This window comes from Anarrhichthys ocellatus, unplaced genomic scaffold, assembly GCF_004355925.1.
Source record: "Anarrhichthys ocellatus isolate YVR2014 unplaced genomic scaffold, GSC_Weel_1.0 scaffold9, whole genome shotgun sequence".
Classification (NCBI taxonomy): Eukaryota; Metazoa; Chordata; class Actinopteri; order Perciformes; family Anarhichadidae; genus Anarrhichthys; species Anarrhichthys ocellatus.
In genome coordinates, this window is record NW_022280039.1 from 6735328 (window position 1) to 6750380 (window position 15053).

General features: G+C 40.7%; 1 protein-coding gene across 1 annotated transcript; it reads left to right on the forward strand.

Moving 5' to 3' along the window:
• The first annotated feature begins 1158 nt into the window (after positions 1–1158).
• Positions 1159–14233, forward strand: chfr (checkpoint with forkhead and ring finger domains, E3 ubiquitin protein ligase). Its single transcript, XM_031849132.1, has 18 exons — positions 1159–1402; positions 2307–2427; positions 3216–3315; positions 3419–3528; positions 3618–3677; positions 3778–3975; positions 6523–6606; positions 7550–7715; positions 7840–7994; positions 8326–8488; positions 8862–9061; positions 9288–9404; positions 9652–9735; positions 10571–10641; positions 10926–11013; positions 11116–11223; positions 11352–11424; positions 12312–14233. The coding sequence occupies exons 1-18, from the start codon at positions 1400–1402 to the stop codon at positions 12352–12354; spliced, it is 1944 nt and encodes a 647-aa protein (XP_031704992.1). The 5' UTR covers positions 1159–1399; the 3' UTR covers positions 12355–14233.
• The last annotated feature ends 820 nt before the right edge of the window (positions 14234–15053 follow it).

Genomic DNA, 15053 nt, shown 5'->3' on the forward strand with positions numbered 1-15053 from the left:
ACAACCTGCATGTGGCTAAGGGAAGAGCAGGGCCGTCCTTCAATCAGAGGATCGGCGGTTCAATCCCCGGCTCCAGCTCTGCTAGCCGCATGTCGATGTGTCTCTGAGTGGCACCTTGAGGTGGTCTGCTATTAACCTGAAGTGAAATTATTTTGTAACTATGCACCATTTCCTCTAAAATCTCATCTGAAATTAGACAAATTAGATTGGTAGAGTAAAAATGTCAGATTTTCCGTATGGGGGGAGTCGACGATGCCCTGATTACATATACATCTGGAATTATTGAGAAAAATATTTTTATAGCACCTTACATATTCAGTTATTAGATATTTTCTCTGTTCAGATGTATGACATTTACTTTGAAATATATCTTAATTGGTACAGTAAAAATGTCTGAACATATACATCAGTCATTGTTTGGAATTATTGAGAAAATACTTTTTATAACACTTCAAACATTCAGAAATGTACCTGTTTCTCGGTACAAATGTATGACTTACTTTGAAATATCTCTTAATTAATTGGTAGAGTAACAATGTCAGATTTTCAGTCTGTGTGGAGTCAAAGATGTCCTGAACAATTATACATCAGTCATTGTATGGAAATATTGACATACAATACAATATTTTCAGAGCACCTTAAACATTTCAGAAATTAGCTATTTGAAGGTGCAATTTCAGTTCACAGTTTGTACTTCATAAAATATCTTAGGTACAATTAACAGGTTTGATTTTTGTTTGGATGTGGTCCGAAATGTCCTGAACACATAGATATCAGTAAGTCAGATATTATTAATTTCATTGTCTTTCCAGCAAACCCTCAAATCAAAGAATAAAGACACAATTTAGTTCTATTTTCCCTTTAACTCACGAGATGCAGGTAACATGTTTCATATACTTAATGTTGATATTGTTCATTTAATCTTATTTCCACAAATGCAATTTGTATACGCTTAGTTGACATCCTATTTTGGAAACCGGATGTTGTCCGACGGTAATCTTTCCCGCTTATTTGACATTTTATTTTGAAAACCGGATGTTGTCTCACGTTAACCATTCCGCTAACTTTGCAAAGTCCTTCGCTCGCTCCCGTTCTGTGCCGTTTGAATGCGTTTACCGTGAATTTCAGCATATAGGCGCACTCAAATTTAAGTGTCTGCTGGGTTGACCACGGAGATCCGAGTGTCTGCTGATTTGACCGCAGTCACTTTAATCAAACGTACTCGGTGTGTTTTGTTGTGAGGATGCCTCAGCAAAACCAAACGGCCCCTCCTCCATCAGCTGGTGACGGCATAACGTCAACCCCGAGCTTGGCAGGAAGTGAATCTTGTGTGTAGCTGGAATATGAGGAGAAGAAGCTGTTTCACACAGAGCTACTGGGACAGCGAACTACGCGTTTAATGGTAAAGTAACCGTTTTAAACACAAGACAAGCGAGACGTTATTGGCTTTTCAGGTTGTTGCTGAGTGCTCCCGATTGTTCTCTTGGATACACACACTGTGTGGGTGGCTGCTAATGTTAGCAATCGCGTTAGCTTAGTGTTATGATTGACCGAAGTTGTGTGTGTTCATGAAATCCCACAGCATGTGGATCGTGAAACATTCTGTCAAATTAATAGTTGACGATTGAAGTAACTCAACGTTTTTTTTCCAGCTTGTCAAACAGTAAAGCCAGCTGATATTCATAGCTAAACTAGTGAGCTCTGGAAACGTCTAGCTAGCTAGGTCTCGTTAGCTTGATGAAGAACTTTCGGTTTAATTAAGCCTGGTTTATTTGGCATGTTGCATATCTAGCCTAACGTTGCTAATCATGTTTTATGAATCGATGAACTTCACTTGTGGATTTGCCATGCATAAAACATTATATATCCACAGCACTGGATTTAAACACTTGTCTTAAGAGAACTTGTGGGACTTAAAAACTAAACGGTTCATTAAGTTGAAATCATATTGGTGTATTTGTGCAAACATGTATTTTTGATGAAGGCCGTAATGAAGAATGGATAGGTGAATTTACTTAAATACATTTATTTTGAAGGGTATGTCTGCTCAGATCCTGAGTGTCTTTAAACGTTTTTTTTAACCTTAATTGGAATCTGAAATTCAGAATCCATCTTACTGGCAAAAAAAAAAAGACTTAGTTTGACGTTTAAAGTAATCTTAGTTAATCAAATGTCAGGTTTTGATTTTACCAAAATGTCACACTGATGGGTATTTCACTTTCTCTATACTACCACGAGCCTAATACTCTATAAAACAGTGCCATAATTAACCCTTTCCAAACTTGTTTTCTCATCGTTTCTTGTAGAGAAGACATTTGAAGATGGACAGTTATCAAAGAGGACAGCCATGGGGAAAGCTCGTCAAAGTGGACTCCAGTGAAACGATCCTGCTTTTCAACAGGGAATGCACAGTTGGCAGGAAAAAAGGTCTGTTCATTTCTATATGTAACGTATTATGGAATGGACAATAAAGATATGTCTTCACCTTCAATTGTAGACGTTAAAACTTTTAGAATTCTTTAACCTGCTACCAAAGCTCAAGATGTGATGTCTATTAACAAAAGACAGTCCTGTCTGCAGCATAGACATCGCTGTCAGTGTCTGGAGCCCTTAAAAACCTCCCCCTTGAAAACACAAAGCCTTCTTTAGTGCACCAAACTTAGACAGCCCCTTGTGATGATAACAAAAGGGCGTCCATTGAGAACATGTGTGCAGAATATTAAGTAGTTTTTTTTTGTGTATGGGCTTTTGCTTAAGAAAAGTTGAGGCCTATATTTCCCCCCCCCCCCCCCCCTATGTCTGCTTTGTTGTTGAGAGCTTTTGGGGGTCTACTTTTTTGCAATGCAAAGCGACTAGCCTTAATTGGTTTGCATATGTCTGAGCAATAAAAGGTTTAAATAAATGTCCATGGAACACCGTTTCAGGTGAATCTCAATAGAATGAGTTTGCATTTTCATCATGTTTATTTTATTATATATATAGGCTGAAGATTTGTTTTGTTTTGAAAAAGTCAGAGAGGGAAAAAAATAGAATTAACACGAAAACATGTTATCATTTTCTCAAACCGATGCATATATTACTCTTTATGCTCCTCCCGAAAGAGGCACTAAATGGCTGAAACATTCATTAAGTAGATTCTGTCATAGAGAGCCAAAGTAATCAGTATCGTGTCTACTCTGTGTTTTCATTGTTGTGTTTTATTATTTTGCTGCCAGGATGCTATCTGTCCTTCCCAGCCAACAAACTGGTCTCAGGGGAGCACTGCAAGATTGTGCAAGATGAAAGCTCAGGGCTGGTGTGGCTTGAAGACACAAGGTACCAGAAATTAAATCAAACAAACCATGTTTCGGAAACGCACAAAACCTTTTACATTGTCCAGTGACATGTCCAATTGCATGTTTGTCTGTATGTGATGTAGCACTAATGGTACAGTGATCAACATGTCCAAACTGGTCAAGAAGCAAACTCACATGCTACAGAGCGGCGATGTCATCTACTTTGTATACAGGAAAAGTGAGCCAGAACAAAGTGAGTTCGGTTTGTTTTTTTAGCCAATGATGTTTATATGAATTTATAAGATGGAAAGACAGATAACATCTGCTCTTGTCACCCTGTAGACATTGCCTACGTTTACCACTCAATCCAAATGGAACATGCTCATTCAGAACATAGTTATGGTAAGTAGCCAGGTAATTCCCCACAGCTCTTTTGTCGAATGTCACCATTTTTATTCCACAGCACTCGGCTACTAATCCCCACCCTGTATCTGAACTTCAGACACGGAGCGGTCAGCCCACAGTCCTGCCTCTGTTCCACCTTCAGAGATGTCACTCTCTGTGGAGCCTGTAATGCTCGCAAAGGCTTCTCGTGATCCAACTCTGGAGGATCCTCAGCCCTCCACTTCCACTTCCCACTTCTGTATCGGGAGCCCTACCACTTCTGGTTCTGTGGCAGCCAAAGCCTGTCCTGCTTCTGGTAGGTTTTCTGCTAACACACTACTGAAGAGGCTTGATTATCAGCTTTCCTTCTGGAAATTAACTCCAGGAAGTGACTTCTTCCAGCCAAGAAATAGTCCGGCGCATAACTCCCCAAAAAACCCCAACATGTTGCCGTTGCACTTTGGTTTTTGTACCTTTTGGACAGAACCAAGCTAGCCTAAGCTAAGCTAACTGTCTACAGGCTGTAGCTTCATATTTAACAGACAGATAGGGGAGTGTTATCGGTATTCTGTAAATAAACCGCACAAGAATATTTCCCCAAATTACAAACTATTCCTTTAAAGGCACTATTAACAATGTAAAATAATTAACCCAGGAGTAGTTCATTTTAATTGTCTAAAGTAAGGGTGCTTGATGTTGTCTGGAAATAACATCATGATATTGCATAGTATTTGATATAATAATATAACTGTAATAACATAAGTTCAGCTTGCTGGTTACATTTATCCAGCCACGCCCTGTATTGTTTGTGTGTAATAGGAGGCGGAGTCACAGGATGTTAGAGGAGCAGACAGAGAGGCCGAGCTGTGACTCTTCTTCTAAATTAACCCCCAGATCACAGTCATTGATGTAAACAGACCTGCTGATGTTAGTCAATTGATTGCAACTGATCAATACTGAACTTTAAACTTAAACTCAGACTGTGTTGGGCCAGGTGGTGATTATTACACATCTTCAGTGAGTCTGCTCTCATCTGCTTTATACGTTTTTTTTTGTTTTTTTTTCTTCTCCTCACAACTGACTGAGCCATTTCCATCCACTTTTCCCAACCTTCAAAAACTCAGAAGGTTGATTTATAATTTGCGTGACATTGGGACGTGCTGCTCTGGCTAATTACCCGCGAAATGACGGATGTTTGATCGAACTAAGATCAGTCACCTGCGACTTGTCTCGTAGTCAATGCACTTTCTAGATGATGCAGTAAGTGTCCTTTGTTAAATTTAATTCATTTTGTCTAGCCCAAAATCACACCTTCCCGGGACCCTCACATCGGCACAGGCAAAAAAAGCTTTCACAGGGAGAGCAACAGAGGAGGGATCCCTCTGCCAGGATGGACAGAGGAGTGCAATATATGTCATGTGTACAGAATGAACAACATTACAGAGTTACAACACATATGACATAAATTATTCATATGAGTAGTAAGCAGAATAATGATAGACAAATTACGACTACTAATAATAACAGCAGCAGTGGATATAGTAGAATAACAATGATAACAAAAGCAGTGATGGTATCAGTAATAGCAATGCTACTACTACCAATAATAAAGATAGTAGCAGTGGGTGTCAGCCGGACCACGGCAGGACCAGGGTCCAGATATAACCACGATCCACGGAAACCTGTGAGGCGAGAAAGCACAAAGACTCCGGGTGAGAAAGAACGTTAGTAATGTGAATTAATGGGACATAAATATACAGAAGGAGATGAAGAAGAAGAGAGAGGAGCTCAGTGCATTCTAGGCCTATAGCAGCATATCTAGGGGCTGGACCTGAGCCAGGCCAGGTCCAGGTATAAGCGTTATCATATAGGAAAGTCTTAAGCCTACTTTTTATATGTGGTGAGTGTGTCTGCCCCCCGGACTGAAACTGGAAGTTGGTTCCACAGAAGAGGAGCTTGATAACTGAAGGCTCTGGGTCCCATCCTACTTTTTAAGACTCTAGGAACCACCCCACATTTAGGGAGCGCAGGTAATATGGTACTATAAGCTCCTTAAGATATGATGGTGCCTGACCAATTAGGGCTTTGCAGGTGAGGAGAAGGATTTTAAATTCTATTCTAGATTTTACAGGGAGCCAGTGCAGAGAAGCTAATACAGGAGTAATATGATTCTTATCTTAGTTTTAGTTGGTACACGAGCTGCAGCATTCTGCATCAACTGGAGAGATTTAAGAGACTTATTAGAGCAGCCTGATAATAAGGACTTGCAGTAATCTAGTCTAGAAGTAACAAATGCATGAACTCATTTCTCTGCATCGCTTTGAGACAGGATGTGCCTGATTTTTGAAATGTAAAAGGCAGTCCTAGAAGTCTGTTTTATCTGGGATTTAAAGGACAAATCCTGATCAATCACATCAAGCGTGTGTGTGTGTGTGTGTGTGTGTGTGTGTGTGTGTGTGTGTGTGTGTGTGTGTGTGTGTGTATAAAAAAAGCACAGAACCTCGTGGAACTCTGTGACTAACGTTGGTGTTCATCGAGTTTTCATCGTTTACATATACAGTCGATCTGATAATTAGGACTTAAACCAGTTAATGCCAATCAAATGTTCTAGTCTCTGTAACAGGATGCAATAATCAATGGTGTCGAACGCAGCACTCAGGTCTATCAAGACAAGTACAGAGAGGAGTCCTTTCTCTGATGCAATTAGAAGCTTTCGAACCAACTCCTCCACAGTAGAGCTGGTATATTAAGCTATACCCCTTGTCGAAATCTTTTCGACTAAATTCTTCCAGCGTCAAAACAAGCCGTTTGAAGTATTGACAACATTATTTGACCCAAGTCTCTCTTTTCTCCATATAATCAGACCCGGCTAAAGATGCTGCCCCAGCACAGGAAAAAGACATGGACAACATGGAGCCGGACAGCAAGAGGAGGAAAACTGATGACAGTAGGTTCTTTTATTTGGAGATTTACCTGTTGTTCCTTGATTCCTCACATTAGATTTTACGCCCTATTTTTGAGGCGACCAGTGTAAGCAGCGCTCTGACCGTTTGCCTTTGTCTGTCTGTGGTATTTTAGTGGGGAGTGTACGGTGCTAAGTTAAGCAGCGCCAAGCGAGTTGTTTGTATTTTGACTTTTCACTGATAATAGACATCTCGGAACCACATCTGTTTGTGGCGTAATCCAGCTGCCACATTGGGGATTTAACAAGAGCAAACTAAATACTGGAGCTAACGCACAGAAATGACAAATTAAGGCCTAAAATGCAAATTAGCTCTGTTAATTAAACAAATTCCCAGCCAGTAGATACAACTTAATCTGCAACATAAAATATAATTGAATATGTTTAAAGCAGGAACATCAGTTTGCCTTAATCAAATAATCTGGTTGATTCTTACAGTATCTTGTACTCTTCTTGTATCTTCACCACACAGTTGCTTTATTCTGTATGAGGAGCTTCTCCTTCAGTTCATTAAACCCCTGAAGCCGTCTGAAGGCAGCAGGACTGTTAAATATTATTCACTCATTAATCCTGTGCTTCATAACTTATACTCTTACTAAAAAATAGACTTGTGATGTGACTGGCTGAGACTGTATTTTTGAATCGGCACACTCTTAAAGTCCTTTATGCCAGCCCTTCGGCACTTTGCGCTGCTGCACAAAATAGGAGGTGCACTTGAGATGCCCACACAGTCCGTGTGCCCAAGACCTAGCACTTCACACTTGGACAAATATAATAGGGCCCTTTATGTCTTACCAGAGCTTTACTTACTTTTGTTCCAAACAAAACCTTTTTTTTCACCCTCAAGCACAGCCCGGAAGGGTTTTGTAAGCCAAACTAGACACTTGAGTCTGAATGTAGAACTGATATACCGTTGTTGTGTTTACAGGTAAAGATTATGATTTGGACTTGCCCCACACCTCCAGCACGGAAATGGTCTGTTCAACTAAGGGAGGCCTTTTGTCTAAACCACCTGTGGAAGTGACTAAGACAGACAAGATGGAGGAGAGCCTGACATGTGTTATTTGTCAAGACCTGTTGCATGACTGTGTCAGGTAAGCTTTAAAGGACCCTTCCATCTGCACAGAGATCCAAGCGTGGGAGCTTGAACCACTTTGCATACATGCAGCATGTTACCAAATGGCAATAGTTTGTTTAATTCTCTTTTTTTTGCTTTAGCTTGCAGCCCTGCATGCATGTCTTCTGTGCTGCCTGCTACTCAGGCTGGATGGAGCGCTCTTCTCTCTGCCCCACCTGCCGCTGCCCTGTGGAGAGGATTCGTAAGAACCACATCCTCAACAACCTGGTGGAGGCCTACCTCATCCAGCACCCAGGTTTGCACAGATAGAGAGCATTTTAATAGCACCTTTTAATCTTCACTCATTATTTTAGTCAAAATGCCAGCAACCTGTATTGCCTTTTCAACTGAAAAAGGTTGTAAGTGGATGTAAAAAGAGCCTTGCATAACAAGTATTTGAAAATTGTTTGTTGCTGAGGTTTTTGTTTTCCACCAAAGCTGACTTGGTAGAGATTCAAACAAGAGAGAAGGAATGGCATGTAAGCAAGACCTGCTTACCTTGTATGATTTCCAAAATGGTATAAATGAATAGAAAGTCTCAGTAGATACTGACTTTGTATTTGTGTGTGTCCCCGTCTGTCCCGCAGAAAAGTGCCGCAGCGATGAGGACCTGAAGAGCATGGACAGCCGTAACAAGATAACTCAGGACATGTTGCAGCCAAAAGTGGAGCGCTCTTTCTCAGACGAGGAGGGCAGTTCAGATTACCTCTTTGAGCTCTCTGACAATGACAGTGACTCCTCAGACATGGGGTACGGTCTGAATGTTTGTTTGTAGGAAACCAGTGTTCATTTTTGCACCTGACTTTGACGTTGTTTTACATCTGTCTAAATCATTTGATGAAAATGTATATTATTATTATCAGTCAAATTGTGTTAGTTTAGACAAAGACTAAAGACCTTTGTCTAGTTTTTGTCAGATCATTTTTAGTCTAATGTTTGCCCTTCAGAGGAGAGGCTAAAGTGTCAGATAATCTAGTGATATTTCTTGTCATTTTGTCAGAGATCTTGTTTTCAATGGTTACTTTTTGTTTTGTTAGAGGTAAATATATGGTAAAATAGGTTGTCGACAAATAATAAATAACTTCTCCATGTGATGATTTTCTTTTGTGTTTCTTGTCCCCAGCCAGCCTATGGTGATGTGCCGACAGTGTCCCGGCTACAGGAGGGAGGTCAGTCAGGTGCTGTTTGCTACAGGTTCCAACTACTGGCTCCCTTGTCTGCCGGCCCCACCGCCTATACCTCCTCCACCCAAACCAGCAACGGAGGAAGGGTCCGCAATGCCCACAGGGGAGCAGCCTTCAACATCCTCTGCCACCCCCTCAGGTGATTATGGGTGTATATTAGATGGGACGATCAGTTGCTAAAGTTAGACTTTTAACTCAATGGCAAATTGAAGGGTACAGCATTCTGTTATAATCCTAATATGTGTTCCGTAATTGGTAAAATCATCTGAAAACTCACTTTAGCACGACTAAAGATCCTCCTGCCTTCACATCTTCACGTCTTAGCTCCCATCGAAAACCTTTTTCTGCTCCTGTCCTGTCTGCAGCTCCTCCAGAGTACCGCTGCACCCCCCAGGGCTGCCATCTCGTCTGCACCTGCTGCCTGCAGCCAATGCCAGACAGACGGGCCGAGCCAAACGGCGAACAGGTTATTGCTCAGCGATGTAAGTGGTTGTTGTTGTTCGTCCCCCTGCAGAGATTTAATGTAATATGTTTGATACAATCATACTGTCATTCAGAAAGCTGCATGTAGCTCGAGTTAAATAGAAATGGACTAACTAAAATGCATAGACAATATAAGCCAGATGGACTTTTAATTTGTGTAACTTTGCCATGCATTCCCGTGTATGGGTAGGTTGTCGTACAATTATACACCTCATGCTGTATGCATCATGTGCTGTGTGTTGGCAGGTGTGCTGTGCCAGCGACCCTTCTGCCACATGTACTGGGGTTGCCAGAGGATCGGCTGTCAAGGCTGTCTGGCTCGATTCAGTGGTATGTATCTGTTTCAGCAGAACAGCCCCAGGGGATCTCCACTGTGAGACTTATTGCTGCTAGTAGGCTTCGACCAGTATGGGGTTTATTTTTGACTGATGGCAATATACGTTTTAATTGAAGGAGCTGATTCCCAAATAGTGTCCAAATGCAATATCTGTATATTGTGATGATTGTCAGCCTCAGATTATAAGCACGGTGTGTTTCCTGTATATATGTGTGAAGGAAAGAATAAATGTAGGTGCTTTTAGAACAAGCACAGTATAGCATGTACACATGTAATCACTAAATGTGCATCATATTTTAGGTATTCCACTTTAAGTGATAATAATGTAATAACAAGATAGAGTTTTAGTTTAAAAGCTTCATACACAGTTCAGCAGTGATGTAGGCCGACTCAGTGATTCATGTCCCGTGTGGAGGAAACGTACACGTTAGAAGTTGAGATCAACTTAAGAGTCCTGCTCACGGAGCTCTTGAGCTCTGTAAACACTTTCTGTTGACATTGCCGCTCAAAAGTTTCTCTACTTTCCTTTAATAATGGCGATTGAAACAGTATTATTCAGACACAAGTATATTATCTCCATGTGAAAGAGTTTTGGCCACAAAAGAAGAATGATTAAACGATTCTAACTTCCATTTAGTTGAAGTGGGAACACAGTGTTGCATGACGGGGGAGATTACTGTTGCAACTGTTGCAATCAAGCTTTTTTTTTTTTTTTGCAGGTTAATCCAAACTTTTGAAAGGATGCTCAGCTTCTCGGGTGTATTTGTACTGCTGTTTGAAGTGTTGTAGTTTGCTAAATGTTTGACAGTTCAAATCCGTTTTTTTCAGAGCTTAATCTGACGGATAAATGCCTGGATGGTGTGCTGAACAACAATAACTATGAATCGGAGATCCTCCAGGTAAGATGTTAGTTGTATTTGTTTGTATATTAGAATGCATTAAGGGGAGAGCTTACTATTTATAACATGGGTAGTTGATTCTAACTGCTGCCAAAAGTGTTTACATTCATGATACTAGTCTAAAACATTACTCTATGGATCTGTGTAAAAATAAACAAGATCTCCAGATTACAAAAATATCAACCAGCAAACCGTAGACTCCGCTTTACAACCCATGCTGCACCTATCTGTTATACATGCAATGTTAAGATGCTGCTGTTTGTGCGTTTCCATTCTTCCACCAGAACTACCTGTCTTCCAGAGGGAAGTCATGGAGAGATCTGTTCCAGGAGTCTTTGCAGGCTTTCCAGCAGGGAAACTACTATCTGTCAGGTGAGGCTTCAGATCACAACCCATGGACGTCCACACTGTCGTATAAAGAGAGAGAGAGAGAGAGAGAGAGAGTGGTGATATCCTTGACTCTGTCTCCATCAGATTGGCGAATCTCTCCAAATGCCATCGTGTGCTTCTGCTGCGGTCTGCGAGCATTCAAGGAGTTGGCCTACAAGTACAGACAGAACATCCCTTCACCTGAACTGCCAGGTCAGACAGACCAAAATCATTTTTAATGCCTTTTCAGACCTTTAGACAACTTATATACACGTTTTTTTGAGGATATGATTTTCCTAAATGTTCACGTTATATCCATTTATTTGATGTTCTTTCCTCAGCTGCTGTAACATCTCGTCCCGACTGTTACTGGGGACGCAACTGTCGTACGCAGGTGAAGGCGCATCATGCAATGTAAGTCTTTTTACATATAAAGAACCCGACGGTCTATCTGCCCTCTAGTGGTTATATGGGAGAACTGTGCTTTCAACTGACAACAATGAAACTGCATCACTGACCCCAGTGATATGCTTCCTAGTGGGAAAGATGTCTCTTAAAATGTGCAATATATTGCTCCTCTCCTGTATTCACTAGCTTACTTTGTCTTGCTTCTCTGCTCTATTTGTTAATCAGTAGCCATTCTCTCGCATGCACTACTCAAAAGTATCATCATGGTCATCACATGAAATTATGAATGTTAATATATATTAAATGTATGTATATCACTTGTTATAAGGAATGACACAGTTGTAAGATAGATTCTGAGCAGCAGTTTTATTTATTTATTTTTTGATAGACTCCTGTGCATTTACAGACATTTATTTTGAAAAGCCACACCTTATAGCATGTTCTACAAGCCAGCTTGGTGATAACATCGCCATGTTACCGCTGTGTCTTCAGGTTACTGAGTCATGAATCTAATTAAATAGTTCTGTCTATACTTTAGACAGACATGACAGAGACACTGGGGGTACATCCCATGTCTCTTAATTGTCATTTCCTCGTTTCCTCTCTCCTCGCATGGTTTCCTCCTTGCATCCCTGGTGGGAAGACGCAAGGAAAGGACCCAAGTGAGGGAAACGGAGATGCAATTAAGAGACTTGGGATGTACCCTGGGTGCCAGCCCTGTGCATGTTGTTCACTTACTTTACCACAAGAGGGAGTCCTTGTATAAACCGGGTCCTCTTGGCCCCTCATGTTTGCTGTTTGAAGACCTGTATGATAAGCTTCCTCTCATCTCTTTGGTTTTTTTACACGCAGCTCTTCATTTATGTGGTTTCTTTTCTTTCTTTTAATTTCAGGAAATTCAACCACATATGTGAGCAGACGCGTTTCAAGAGCTGAAGGAGCAGAGTGGTTTGTTTCTCCACTGAAGTGTCAAATGAAGATAACCGACCATCTCGTAGAAACGATCTTCTTAAGTTTTGTTGTGTCCATTGTAGCTAAATGCCTTCCAGATGTTATGCAATAACTTAATGCAGAAATTACAATCATTATCCATTTACAATAGTGACCAGCGTCTCACTCGACACAGGGGCTGTGTGAAATAATGCTATGCACAATAACTTTAAAGTTCAGTGTTTACGAAAGGTTTGAACTGATTTTTAGGGTGAAGAACTGTAAGAGCATTTAACACCAGCCACCACTTATATTTAGATGCATTTGTCAGTGGCTCATGCATTTGCCTAGTCTATCAGGTAACCAGCAACCAAATTTTAGAGTAGTGTGTTAAAAATACTTCCCAATATGTCCTCCAGCCTATGTGACAAAAATGTTTTCTCAGATTAAGAGCGAGTGAGGCAATCTGTATGGATTAAGGCCATTTATGTACACTTGCACACGTTGGTGAGATTCTTTTGTATTTTGTCTCCTCCAGCCTTGGCAATTGAGGCTTTAAACACCTTGTGTACATTAACCTTCTTTAATTGTGATATACTTTAACCGTTTTATGACATGTTGAGTTAAGAATTCAGGGCTTCCTACATCATGTTGAATTACAGTAATAGTGATTCTAGAGCTACAGTTTTTGGGCCAAGACACAATCAAGTTCTGAGATCCAACCTTTGGACTACATTAAATGTGAAAGTCTCACCTCTGAGGGACTTTACTTGTTTTGCCAGTGCATTACTGTGTTCCCAGACCCGGGCAAAAAGCCACGACAAAACCCTGCATACATACTAGGGTAGATTTATAATCCCATGTGATATTTGTAGAGGATTGGGAAGCGGATCAATGTGCTGTGACGCTTGTCAGAGGGCATTGGGGCCCTCTGTTGTATGCTTTCCTCTGGATAATCATCTCCAAGGTGATTAAGTTGTAGAAGGAACGCTTTCTCTGAACCTTTCAGTGAAGGCTGAGCTGTGATGAAATGCACAGTAACTCCATGTAGACCTTTGAGAGGAAGAAATAGGTTGCACTCCAGGCAACCAGTAATGGTTAAATATGCCGACGGTTGCTTTTAGTGGCCCGTAGAGTTTTCATATGCAGAACCAACAGTTTAGAGAATCGCGCCAACACAACACTATGTTCTGTAGTCATTTGTGTTTATTTTATAGATGTTCTAGCTTACCTTGCCAGAATGTTGATCAGAATGAGAACAATCTCCTATCTGAATAAACCTCTATTTGGTTGGATTGTCTCTGGTTCCTCAGGTACACATAGCTGCTGTTTTGTTGTTTTAATTGAACTATTTTTGGTGGTTAGAACATCAACAGTCGTGTTAAATCTGATGGCCTCGTATTTATGACTATCATCACCCAAGTGTCAGTAAGTCCACATCATGCAAACATGCACAGCTAGTATTGATGTCCACTGAAAAAAGAATAAAATGGACACATCAGCCTTTTGGACATTAGTTTCAAGATATTGAAATGTGAGGCTGAAGTAATAACCTTGAAAAATGTTTGTAGGATCACTATTGGTGTGTATAAACTGTTAAAAGCCGGCCTTGGCTTAGGCCGTCGGTTGTTTAGAAGAATACTAAATGTGTGATGTCTGCACATAGCTTGTCTTAGTCTTCAGAGTTTTCATCTAGCGTATGGTGTGCCGATACTCTGGTTCATTATATATGATGTGTAATCATATCAAGAGTTCCAAAATTACATGTTTATCATCAGGAAGAAAAATATAACTTTTTTTGAAAGGACATCCTTGATAGAAATTGTGCATTTTTTATTATATAGTATTTGTTTAAATTAGCCATAATAAATATGGATACAATTTGGGTTTTTTTTTTAGAATGTAGTTATTCATGTTGTCATTCAAAGTGTCTGTGGAAAAATAGGATTTTCAATGGGCACTTTTCAGGCCTCTGCAAGTTAGTTAATTGCAGTTAATTTGTGGTGTTAGCAAGGTGCTTTTAGTGTGTCTTATTTTTTTAATTTTTCTACCCCCTCTGTCATGGTGGGTCCACGCTGGCATTCCTGAGCGGCTCAGGCCCTCAGCACAAGCCCCGTCGATCCCCCGACAGAGTGGCTGGGTTTTAATTATTCCCTACCGGAGATCTAGCCACCCTAAGCCAACAACAGTCCCAAGCCGCTCCAATCAGGAATTGGTAATAAAGAGGCTTTGACGGAGTGCTTTGCAATCTCCCTGCGGTGAGGTGTGGGGAGGGCATGTTGTATACTAATATTTACTCACTTGTTGTGCAAAAGTCTGGACCAGGCTGCTCAGCAGTATGGAAGAGGCAGGTTTCATTCTACCTCATCACAACTCCAAGAAATATGGGAGACTGAACAGGCATCCGTCACACTCGCATCAGTTCAAAGCTGGGCACGCGTCTCTCAAATGTGAGGGATGGAAGTCCTTACTGATGATGCCTGTAAATTTAGTATGCAATGCACTATTTGAACAGTTAGTCTAGAGTACTTGCGTTCTAGTTAAATTGCTATAGAGAAGCACATTTAAAAATGTTGTGAGGACTTGTGTTTAAGATATATGCCTCTTTACCCTTTATGTTGTATTAGCAATGCTAAAATATTTTGCTGATTAGATTAAAAGGCTGATCTATCCATCTGTAGAAACTGACTTGCTTTTGCCAGTAC